Source organism: Rhodnius prolixus, unplaced genomic scaffold (assembly GCF_049639745.1).
Source record: "Rhodnius prolixus isolate KJV_2025 unplaced genomic scaffold, Rpr scaffold_2, whole genome shotgun sequence".
NCBI classification, from domain to species: Eukaryota; Metazoa; Arthropoda; class Insecta; order Hemiptera; family Reduviidae; genus Rhodnius; species Rhodnius prolixus.
Window position 1 is genome coordinate 49,861,477 of NW_027411592.1, and position 12,745 is coordinate 49,874,221.

General features: G+C 33.5%; 1 protein-coding gene across 2 annotated transcripts; it reads right to left on the reverse strand.

Moving 5' to 3' along the window:
- Positions 1-10,892: 10,892 nt before the first annotated feature.
- On the reverse strand, positions 10,893-12,105 carry LOC141449876 (SOSS complex subunit B homolog). Of its 2 annotated transcripts, none has more exons than XM_074119776.1 (2): positions 11,851-12,105; positions 10,893-11,779 (listed from the first exon to the last, which is right to left on the reverse strand). In XM_074119776.1, exon 2 carries the CDS (start codon positions 11,759-11,761, stop codon positions 11,204-11,206), a length of 558 nt encoding a protein of 185 aa, XP_073975877.1. In that variant the 5' UTR covers positions 11,762-11,779; positions 11,851-12,105; the 3' UTR covers positions 10,893-11,203. The 2 variants fall into 2 exon arrangements, with proteins under 2 accessions (XP_073975877.1, XP_073975878.1); XM_074119777.1 differs by having other exon boundaries at positions 11,961-12,102.
- Between the last annotated feature and the right edge of the window lie 640 nt (positions 12,106-12,745).

The following is a 12,745-nucleotide window of genomic DNA, read 5'->3' on the forward strand; positions in this document are numbered from 1 at the left end:
AGACTGAAGGATTTGTATGCGGTTAAGGTTGGATTTTTTGGCAGCGCCATAGAGTTCCAGTCCGTAAGTCCATATTGGCATGAGGAGAGAGATGTATAGTCTTCTTTTGTTTCGTAAAGTAATTTTCGATCGTTTGTCAAGTAGTCTGGCGAGAAGTCGATATCTTGTGTTGAGGTCTTTTCTTTTTAGTCGAGTATGAGGATTCCAAGTAAGTCTTTTGTCGAGGAATAGTCCGAGGTATCTCACGTGATCTGCAGGTGGTATAGGGGTGTTATACATATAAACAGGAGGAGGGATTTTGCGGTTAAGTGTGAAGACTATGTTTTTGGATTTAGAGGGATTTATTTTAATTCTCCAGTCGGTTAACCATGTTTCTATGGAATTGAGATGGGTTTGAAGTGTACGGGTAGTGAAGACAGGATCAGTACCAGAGGATAGAATTGCCGTATCATCGGCAAAGGTGTACAAGGAAGTAGAAGGATGAGTTGGTAGGTCAGCCGTGTAAATGGTGTAGAGGAATGGGGCGAGGATGCTTCCTTGTGGAACACCAGCAAGGATAGGATAAATAGAGGAATTGTGGGTTCCATAGGATACTTGGAAGTGTCTATCAGTTAGGTAGGATTTAAGGACTAGGAAGTATGTTGAAGGTAGGATGTTCTTTAGTTTCCAGAGGACGCCCTCGTGCCAGACTCTATCGAATGCCTGAGCTATGTCTAAGAAGACACCCACACAATATTCTTTCTTTTCGAGGGAAACAGCGATGGCGTCTACAACGCGATGAGCTTGTTGTATAGTGGAATGGAACTGTCGGAATCCAAATTGATGATCAGGAATATGTTGAAGGGGTATAACTATAGCTTGAAGGCGGGGTAAGAGGAGTTTTTCGAGGATTTTACCCAGGATAGGAAGGAGGCTTATTGGCCGATAGGAAGAAGGACATTGAGGATTCTTATTAGGCTTGGGGATCATTTTAATGGTGGAAAACTTCCATAGGAAGGGGAAATACGTTGTGCGGAGGACGGCGTTATAGATTGTCGTGAGGAGGATAACTGCTTTTTTGGGGAGTTGCAGAAGGATATTGGAGGTAATAAGGTCGTAACCAGGACTCTTCTTTCTCGGGAGATTGAGGATTACCTGCTTGACTTCTGTAGGAGTAAAGGATTTCGGAGGAGGGGAGAGTTGTAAAGGGACGTCGAGTTCGTTTAAAATTTTTTCGGCATGATTGTGACTTATAATGTCTGTGTGAGGACTAAAAACAGAGCTTAGTTGGGTGGCAAGGAGTTCGGACTTTTCTGAGTCAGATTTGGCCCAGGTTCCGTCATTTCGTCTGAGGGGAGAGGAAACAGTTTTGTATTTTAAGACACGTTTTGTAGCAGTCCATAGTGAGTTGTCACAAGTTGTTAGGGTTTCTGTATACTTCGCGTATTGTTCGTTATAGTATTTATGTAGTTGGTTTTTTAATTTGTTAGTTAGTGCGTTAAAAGTTCGTTTGTGGGAAGGGTATCTGGTACGGTGCCATAATGATCTGGCCCTTCGTTTTTGCATAATTAAGGCTCGTATTTCCATTGGTAGGTTGTTTGGTGTTGTTGGTCTGTCAGTCTGTTTGTATGTTGTCGATTTCCAGACACTCTGTTGTATTGCCTCAGTTAAGTAGGTTACGTTATTGTCAATGTCTTCAGGTGTTTTAAGTGAAATTCCCAGTTCTAGTTTTTGTTCGAGTAGTTGTCTGAATAGGTCCCAGTCCACTGGTCCGTTAATTAGAGATGGTTTGGAAGGAATAGTTTTGGGGTGTATGTCGAGTACAAGGATGACAGGTGAATGATCAGAGGAAAGGTCAGGAATGGTGTACGTATCAGTAAAAAGGGATGTGATGTTGGAAGTAATGAAGAAGTCAAGTAGGTCGGGACGTTTGTTTAAGGAGGTTGGCCAATAAGTGGGCTGAGAGGGGGATATGTAGGAATAGTTGGTTTGTGAGAGGGCATTTTGCAGAGTGCGTCCCCTTGGATTGGCTACTCTGCTTCCCCAGCAAGGATGCTTCGCGTTATAGTCACCACCGCTGATAAAACGAGGACCGAGAAATTGGAAGAAGGAAAGGAATTGGTTTTGGTCAATGATGTGATTAGGAGGACTGTGCTAAATTAAAATTAAAAAAGTTATTAAGAAAGTGGCCAGATTAAATTGATATTCATTTACATAACAGCACAAATGATGAACTTTACAAATTATCAAGACCATTTTGCTAAAAGTGGAGATGAAAAAAAAAAAAACAACTTAAAATATCTGCAGTATTCGTGATATTTTAACTAGTAGTTGGGCCGTTCACACTTGATGGAATAGTCAGGCAATTGGATTAGTTAATGCGGCGATGTGGGCCTGATTCAAGCCGAGAGATTTCGAATATGAGAACCAACTTTTCTTTATTGCAAAAACTCTAAAATTTGATGAATCGCTGGCACAAACGAGTGGTACAATTTTTTCTTTTTTAGTTTTTTAATTTCAGTAAATAAAAAGTGACCAGCCCAACTTAACGTCAAGTTTTACTGTTGAAATACCTTTCTTGACATTTTTATTTTTTTTTTATTTTGCGGCAAAACAACTAAATTTTATAAAATGAAAGCACAAACGTGCAAACCAATCTTTAAAAAAATTCGGAGGTGGCCAGACCAACTCGACGGATGATTCTTACAGCTCGCTGTCAGATGATGGTTAGCATGGTTTGTAACAAGAGAAACTGCCCGTAGGAGTAGTAGTACTTGAAAAAAGCTTCATTCAATGCGCTATAAAAAAAGAAAGAAAAAGGAATTACAAAAATGAGAAGTTTAACTGAATTCTTGTACAAGGTATTTAATTTTACGGATTTGTGAAATTGGGATAAAAAACAAATCTGTGAAACCCATACAAAAGAGGATATTTTCTTCTTTTTCCCTATTTTGTGAAGTTAGAATCCCATCAATATTTTTAAGGTATCATAATATAACTATAGATAATGTGACAGTCCTTTATGTTATTCTGGGAAAGAGAAATTAATTAGAAACATTGAACAAAATTATATATCACGTCAATTAAGTCGCTTTTCGGGTTGGCAGATATCAAGAGAACCTCAGAATCTGAAGCGACTATAGCATCACAGCAGTGTATCCAATCTGAGCTTTATGCTGCTTTTTCTTTTGGAGAATCTGTGTGCACACACACAAACACACATATATGTATATATATAAGACTAAGCGCTAGGAATATTTTAATATTGTATAGACTACTCTACCGACTACAGAACGTTTCGCCAATGAGAGGATATTTTTTCTTTTTTGGCAAATCAATTACCAATTAGAAAATTTGAGGGGGCACTTCTGAGAAAAGGGCCTGTAGTATACGTATACTTCTCTGAAACTACTTACAAATCAGTTTTCGGGAAAAACCGTACTAATAAAAGTGATAATAAGCTTTTAAGTTAACGTCAGAAACGAAATTCTGAAAACTAAAAAAATCAATTTAATAATGTGCTTTAGGTTGACAAATAACGACTTAGCACCGGAAGTCAAAGTTCACCAGATTTTTTATACGACATTTTTGCTTTGAAAAGACTTTTTTACTCTCAGATAAAAGACTATGCGCTTAAAAAAACTTGTTTTTATACTCATGAAACCTTAAAACTAGAAAAATAATGGATAATTCAGCTTAACTTTGAGACTTTGACTAGCTCGCAAAACTTCTTACTAACAATAAGAGAAAATAAAATGATGCTGTTGGAACTTCTTAAAATTGCTCTCACCAACTTAAAGCACATTTTAATTTTACTTTCATTATGTTAAAACAAAGATCCCTTTTTTTATTGCCTAAATTTTCATGTATTAAAAATTATATTTTTTTCGTACAGAACAGCACTATATGGAAGAAACCAACTAAGAAAATAAAGAAAACAAAGAAAACAAAGAAAACCAAAAAAAAAACAAGAAGACTAAGAAGAAATTGATTTCTTCAGATTTACAAAATTCTGGAACTAAATAAAAAAGGGAGATAAATCTTGCCTTGCAATATTTTACCTGATTACTGGAGTCCAATGCTATCCAATCTAATCGGAGTCCAATGCTATCCAATCTAATCACTATCTTGCTGCTCCTTAGATTTTCTTATCGTAGGAGCTTCTTACAGCTCACTATCCAGTGATAGACAGTGTTATCAGTAAACGAGAGAACACTGTTCGGTAGCAGGCAATGCACTGAAAAAAGCTTCGGGCGCCAATGACTTCAAATGTTGACGCGCCTTAGAAAAAAGTAATCATTTGTTGATACAGCGTAATGATGAATATTCTGTGGGTTATAATTTACGGTAAATTCATTTGACTATTTCTTGGTTCATAACATTACAAAAGCAGAAATTTTAGCATTGAAATGTAGCTCCCTCCAGTGGTGTCTTCAAGCCGGAACGCTCCGGAACGTCGTTCCGGTACTTCTTTTTTGTACAGGAACGCGTTCCGGGACTAAAGATGATTTCTGTTCTAACAAAAATTGGTTGAGGTGAAAAAAAAAAAATTACGTGAATACAATTTTCTACATCTGGTCGCTTGGAGGTCAGATCCAGCTGTGAATTCTCTAATTTATGTAAATGTAAGTCTTGTATATGGTTATTATTGCATTGTGTGATGACAGAAAATGATTTAATAAATGAATTTCGAGTATTAGATCCAACGGTATGGCCCACGGTTATTGAAACTGACTGTCGAGTCGTTATGCACCAGATTTAATTTAATAATATGAACGACGCGATATATCAATATCAATGCGTTTAGAGATTATATTGATAATGGAGGCGAAGAAATTCCTGAAGATTTACAAATTTCAATTCGATATATACAAAAATACTATTCCTTACAGTTCGACAGAGTGCGAGCTGGGATTTAGTAATACGAATATTATTTTAAATGAACAAAGAAATTGAATATTAATTGAAAATCTAGTAAATCTCCTATTTGTAAAAATGAATGGTCCACCGCAACAATTATTTAATCCAGATGACTAAAATAAAAATAAAAATTTGAATTAGGTCTCATCGTAATAACGAAATAAAGAAAGTTCAACCAAAAGATCCTGAACATATTTGAAATATTTTATAAAAATTATTGTTTTTAATGTATTATTGTAAATATTTATAGCAATTGTTTATGAGAACTATACATATTTTATAATTTTTCAGCTATTTTTATAAAATGTTCGTATGATTGTAATAAACGTGTACATACATAAAATGGGGTTCGCAATGATTTTCGCTTCCTTTGCTTTTTGGAGCATAAAAAATATTTTAAAAAATATATCTATACACACCTAAGCGTTCCGGTAAAAAAATAATTAACAGTACACCCCTGGAACCCTCCAAATTACTCTTTTTTTTTGCTGATATTAGTTTCCTTTAAGTTACCAAATTACTATATAGCTTTGAATGTATAGTTTTAAAATAATGATTTTTAACTGCAGAGAAATTTGTATTAGATTAACATTTTATGTTACATGTTTTTGCACAGCAAAATATTTGTATGTCAAATGATCAATAAAGGTAAATAAAAAATCAAAATGACTGATTGCTGTATGATAGTCTATTCATTTCCCCCCATCACGTTCAAACTCCTTAAAAATACAGTCTATTTTATAATTAAATGATTTTGAGGATAAAGTTGAGTTTAATAGACTTTTATCCGGCCAGCATACATGTTTTTCCTAATTCTGACCGGTTCGGGATTTTCATCAATCAGAAGTGATCATTAGTTGGATATAGAGATTTTTATTTCAACTATTATCCATCCGGCACTGCAGATCTAAACATGTTTTCGATGTGTTAGTTATAAAGGAAAGGATATTTTTCAGAGAATAGTTTCGATTTTAGTCAATTTATGACACAAAAACTCGACAAATCTAGTATATTTTACATTCAAGTGATGATATGTGTAACATAGTTCCTCTCCTTAATGAGAGTATAGAATTTAGCGTTATTAATAAGAAAATGAGTGTTTCAGTTTGGAAAAAAAAGAAAAGATTTCTGCTAAATTTAATGTACGAAATTATCCAAAAGATCAATTTTCAAAAGTGCTAGCTCAGTAAGATAAATTTGAAATGTATCTGTTTGTTCATTAAATGTAATACGAAGTACCTAGAAGCGCATACTTCCTCTGCAGTTGCTATATGTATTGCGTGACAGGGTAACTCTTTTCCAGCTTTTAATATAATAGAATTATTGCCAAAGTTGTAGTCACTCTTCTTCGTGTAGAATCCTTTACTCTTCTTGCATATTAACAAATCGTTATGAATATGAAGCAAATACTAAAGGAGTTCTTAATATATTATCTATTAAAGAATAATTTCTAAAGTTAAAGATTTTCTATCATTAAATTGGTCAATTCGAGGGTACGGGCCATTAAATGCATCAAAGCAGAATATTTTTAACCATAAATCTCAATATAATTAAAACATAATTGTAATAAAAAAAAAAAAAAAAAAAAAAGAGGGGCTAAGCTAAATGGTTATTAGCTGTCGAATATAGATCTCGGGTCACTTAAACATTGCTATTTATACCAGTTGTAGGGCTAACGGTTCTCTACAATTCGGTAAAGAATTCATTAAAATCAATGTATTATTGGTATCATTTAAGTAATCATTAAGTATCATTTAAGTAAGTAATAAGTACCTAAGTAAGTATCAAGTATTATTGAAATAATGGTATTTGCTGATTTATGAACCTTTTGTCATTTAATCAGCCCTTATACTTAACTTTTTAAACTGTTTTTGTTACCTTTTGGATAGATTTTCTTTTTTGCATCTTCTGCAAAGTTACGGATTTTCTTAACATTTGGAATAAGCAATACTTTCATTATAATTATTAATTGAAAGAATGTTTAGAGTTGCCGTACCCGCAGTATCTACAAAAACATTTTTTTTGGGGGGAAACGTTAAAATATGATGGCAAATTAAACTTCGATTTCAGTACTTACAGGAGTAGGAAAAGTAGAATTGCGTTCACTGTACTTCTCCCTAAAAATGAAAGAGACATTAAACTTCAAATATGCACGACCACGATGCTTCCCTTTAGTAACTGGAAGAGTAGGATGGCACTTTAATGACGCAAAGTAAAGTTTTAACAACTTCTTCCTGCCAAATTTCATCAAAATTGGTCGTAGTTATTGATTATTAAGATTGGCCTTACTTAAGTGGTGCACTCCGACTCAAATGTTGAAGACGTCGAGATCCACATAAAGTTTCGAATCGAATGTTAATTCATTGACGTGAATCTGTCACACGCCGATAATTTGAACGAATGCAGTACTTCCTCTTAGTAGGTGTAAGAGCATGGTGGCACTTTAGAGTCAAGTAAGGAAGCTTTAACCACTTCTTCGTGCAAAATTATTTCAAAATCGGACTATGCGTTAAAGAAATATTGGTAATAATTTTAGAGTGGGCCTTACTTGCGTGGAGGCGAACTCCCTACCTAAAGATGCACAGCGTCGAGACCACAAAAATGCATATCTACATAAGATTTGAATCAAATGACATTTTATTCACAAAAATAGGTTGTCGCGACGGTAATTTGAAATGACAGCAGCACTTTCTCTTAGCAGGAATAAGAGCAGAACGTTGCTTTAACATTACGTAGGGGTGCCCTAACGATTAGTGCCTAACCATTTCATCCTGCCAAATTTAATTAAACTCAGGTTAAGATTTACAGTTATTAGTAATAACTCCTTAACAAAAACTTACAGTTTAAAATGTTAAGTATAAGGTACACAAATCAGCAAGTACCCAACATTTCATTCAAGCTTAGTTGATATAATTTAAGTAATTTTGCTGCATTAACTTTTCCTTCACATTTTTTAGAATTTATTAGATGTCACAGACCCTTATGCTGGCCAATTCGTTCATAATATTATTTGGTTATAATTATGATAAAATGTATATTATATCTTCGTTTTTAAATAGGTACTTTATTTTAACTCTATTCCAAATTATTCTTCTGATTTATCTTTAATATACCCTTTATTCTGAAGTTGTCACATCTTATACATGCATGTTAAAGTAGAAAAAGACAAAGTTAGAGTCGGCTACTGTTTAAATTTGAATCACGGGAGCTGTCCTAAAAGTATGCAATACTTATTTATTTTATATTACATAACATATATATAACATTGTGAGAAGAACAGCTACATTGAGAATGTAATTGAAGAAAACTATATTATTTGCGATAAAGCCAGATAATTATTACCTATTATTATAAACGTTTGACTACTACATAAAATAACAATTACTTTAATCGAAGAATAAACTTAAACAGACGATTTTTATTAAAAATAAAATAATCGAAATCATTGATGTATGTTGGTGTAAGCATTTTTTTAAAAAAGTTTTTTAATTTTGTAGCCTCGTAATTTTTTTTATTTTTTATACCGTTTTCTTTTTAACATGTAATTAATAGTTTGATTATTATAGATTAATAGATATTAAAGTCAATCTACAGTGCTACTTGAACAAATATTTTGTAGATGAAAATGGCCAGCATAAGGGTCTGTGACATCTAATAAATTCTAAAAAATGTGAAGCAAAATTACTTAAATTATATCAACTAAGCTTGAATGAAATGTTGGGTACTTGCTGATTTGTGTACCTTTTGGCGTTTAATCAACCCTTATACTTAACATTTTAAACTGTAAGTTTTTGTTAAGGAGATTTTTGTACCTTTTGGATAGATTTTCATTTTTGTCTATTTTGCTAAGTTACATATCTGCTTTACTGTTTTTTTTTAAATTTGGAATAAGCAATTCTATCATTATAACCTGATAAGGTGTTAAGTAGGAACCGTAACTACCACTGGAGAGATCTTTTTAAAGAATGATTATAGTTGCGGTCCCCAAACCATCCTCAATAACAATTTTTTTGAGAAAGCCTTTTTATATAAAATAGGAAGGTATTTGTACGTAAAAAGCAAATTTAAACTGCGATTTCAGACCTTCCTTTTAAGAAGAGTAAGAAAAATGAACGGGCGATTACAGTACTTCTCCCTAAAAGGCAAAGGGGCAAAGATTTTGAATCGAACAACAATTCATTAATGTAAATAGGTTCACCCATTGATAATTTTAACGATTGCAGTACTTCCTCTTAGTAGGTGTAAGAGCATGATGGCACTTCACAGCCATGTAGAGGAGCTTTAATCACTTCTTCGTGCTAAATTTTATCAAAATCGGACAAAGCGTTATAGAAATATTGGTAATAATAGTTTTAGAAACGGCCTTACTTGGGTGGGGCAAACTCCCCTCCATATGAGGCATAGCGACGAGACTTTTAAAGTGCAAATCTGTACAAAATTTCGATTCGAATGACACTTCATTCATGAAAATCAGTTCACGTGTCGATAATTTGAAACGATTGCTATACTTCCCCTTAACAAGTGTAAGAGCATATCGTCGCTTTAATGTTACATAGGGGAGCCCTAACCCCATCATCCTACCAAATTTTATCAAAATCGGGCTAAGATTTACAGAGTAATTAGTAATAATAATTTTGAAGGGGGCCTTACATAAAGGGGGCTAACTCCTCTCCCATTCGGTGTACAGCGTCGAGACCCCCAAAAGGCACATCTACATAAAATTCCGAATCGAATGACACCTCATTCATGAAAATCGGTTCACGCGTTTAGGCGCTACGTAGTTTACAAAAAAGGTAACAACAACAACAACAAGAAGAAGAAGAAGAAGAAGAAGAATTTCTGAAAAAGCCGTTTTTGCTCATTTTCGGCAACTTTTTTCTCGAAATCTATTAGATCTGGGTTGTTGCAAAAAAATTACATTTATAAAGGAGGGTTTGCCCTATATTTTAAAGAAAATTTGGGAATTTTATCTTTTATAGAAAAAGAGAAAAAAATTGTCAAAGTTGGGTGTTTTTTAACGTTACGCTTTTTCGTGCACTTTTTGACGATCAACCCTTATACAACTGTCCTACCGGACAGTTTTAATAATAATGAAGGGCCTCACATACAATGGGCTACTCCTCTCCCCATCGATGTAGTGTGTCGAGACGGCCAAAAGGCACACGTACATAAAATTCCGAATCGAATGACACCTCTTTTATGAAAATCGGTTCGCGCGTTTAGGCGCTACGTTGTTTACAAAAAAGGCAACAAGATTTTCTGAAAATGCCGTTTATGCCCATTTTTCTCTCGAAATGTGTTAGATATTAGATCTGGTTTGTAGCTGGAAAAAAAAAATCAGTTATAAAGGAGGATTAGCCCTATACTATAGAGAAAATTTAGGAATTTTATCTTTTATAGCAAAAAATTATCAAGTTGGGTGTTTTTCAACGTAATGCTTTTTCGTGCACTTCTTGACGATCAACCCTTATACAACTGTCCTACCGGACAGTTTTAAACACATTAACATTTCCGAAGAGGTTTCAGAATATGGGTATTTAACTTTTTTTAGACCAGCTTGATAAAGTAGGAAATATAATACATTTTTCTTGAAAAGGAAAAACCTTAATTTTTAATTTTTTAGATAAATTAATCATTGAAACCTTCATTTTCATCCACGATCTAAAACAAAATTATTTGGCTTTATATTTAAGGATGAACCTATTGACATCCTAACATTGCTGTAAGTAAAAAAAAAACTACTATGGTGAACTAAGGTTTTTTTTACTGTCTTTTATATAAGTCAAAAATGAATTACAATTTTATCCACTAGTAAATAATGATCTAGTGCCTTGGAATATTCTTTAGTTTAAGTATAACTTACTATGCATGATTACTTACCTCGCCGTAACTGTTTCCTCCAAGTTGATCTGTAGCACTTAAACATTATCAGCATAACTTAAAGAGGCTTAAAACATGAATTTTTAACAAAGTAACATTGAAAATAAAACATATACAAAAACATTTTGTTTATGTTAAATTAAAACGTACATAGTAAATGACTTGCAAATTACATTCGAGTGGAACTTATAATTCAAACAATGCATGCACATCCAGTTTTACTCTTATCCTCTGGAATGAAACTTACAGTGCCTTAAGATAAGCATACGATTACATAGTTTAAATACAATGGTACAATAAAAAAAATATACATGTATCACTGCATGGTGTTAAATCAACTTTGGCAAAGATTTTGAACTGTGCTTCATCACAGTTTGAAGATTAATTAAAATTAATATGTACAGATTTCCATATGAAGTGTATATTACCGCCTTTCAGGCCTTACCATGCCCTTCATTCCTCCTCTGTTTGGTTTAGAATTATTAATTTTTGAAGGAGGCTTGCTGGAAGTCGTAGTTTGTTCTATGAATCTTGGTGGGACTTGTTTACCTTGTGGCCTGGACCCACCTTTACCACCATTATTGTTACTGTTTGGAGGTGGGCCTCCATTATTCATAACTGCAGTGAGACTAGGGCCACTTTCAAATGTCATATTAGGCTCACTCATATTTAACTGTTCATTAAACACCATACAAAATTCTCCCAGTTTGTCTATATCACCAGTTTTTCCAGAATATAAAGTAAGGCAGTTCCTAAAAACATTGGCATGAGCCTTTGTCAATCTCACTATATCACCAGGTATCAAGTAATGTCCCGGCTCGTCCCAAAGAGATAAGTTAATACAAGCAGTTGCATCTGCTACTTTCAAGGTGCGCACTTCTCTCTCTTTAATCTGTACTGGATTTCCAACTTCTAAAACTATTACAGTAAGATTTAAATTCTTCATGCCCTGTCTTATATCCTTTATCATAACAGTATCCATATCAACTTCATTAAAACCCTAAAATAAAAACTTAGTTTGTATTATAATTATACATAACCATCTAATCATTCAATATATAAGTTACTTACCAATGATAATTTGTCGATTGTACAACTTACGAATTTTCGTAAATATAATTACGAAACTATAACTGGGAAGTTATTCTAAGTATATTCTATGGATGTATTTATTTATTTACCTGAGAATAACCTTTCTATTCCAGTAAAATGGCAGTTCAAGCCTGACCAAATCCTCTTGACTATTTTATTTTAATACTACTACTGTTAACTTGTTCCAATGCTTCACTTAAGCTCTCTTTATTTGAGTCCTTCCAGAATTGCAGTGTAGTCAGAGGTGATTTAATGATTAGCATCGATAGTAACTAAACAAACTATCGATGGAATTCTAGTTTAGCATTATTAACTACACAAGCTAAGCTAAATCGAAGTAGCTCCTGATGAAGAGCATCAATGCTACCGAAACGTAGTTCATAAACACAAATATTTTCAAAAAAAAAAAAACTTTCGTTGGCTATTGTCCAAATCCTTCTTCATTTAAAAATCAAATGAATATCGATTGACACAGAAATCTTATAAAACCGAGTAGTACTGGATATTAATTTAATTTTGTATATTAAACAAAACTCTATGTAAAATATATATTATAAACAAAAATTGTAAAATAGTAATTATGAATAATTATTTGATAATACCTCTTTAACGCCAACTTACAATATTAATTAGAATTTCGTGTACCAAATCCTTCAAAACTAGCGAATAATTTTCGGGGGTGGGTGTTGGCATAAAACAAGGGTCTTCAACCTGGGTTCTCTTGAACCTTAATAGGGGTTCCGCAAGTGATCATTATTTGCTCAACCAAAACGCACGTAAAATAAAAATTATCTGTAGAATTGTCTTACTAAGATGTCTGTATTAAGATTAAATAAAGATACAAGAATAATTCTGCGAATTTGGGCTAAAAAAC

Bases quoted from the DNA above. Each gene is read 5' to 3' on its own strand.
- LOC141449876 (XM_074119776.1), bottom strand. From the start codon at position 11,761: ATGGATACTGTTATGATAAAGGATATAAGACAGGGCATGAAGAATTTA.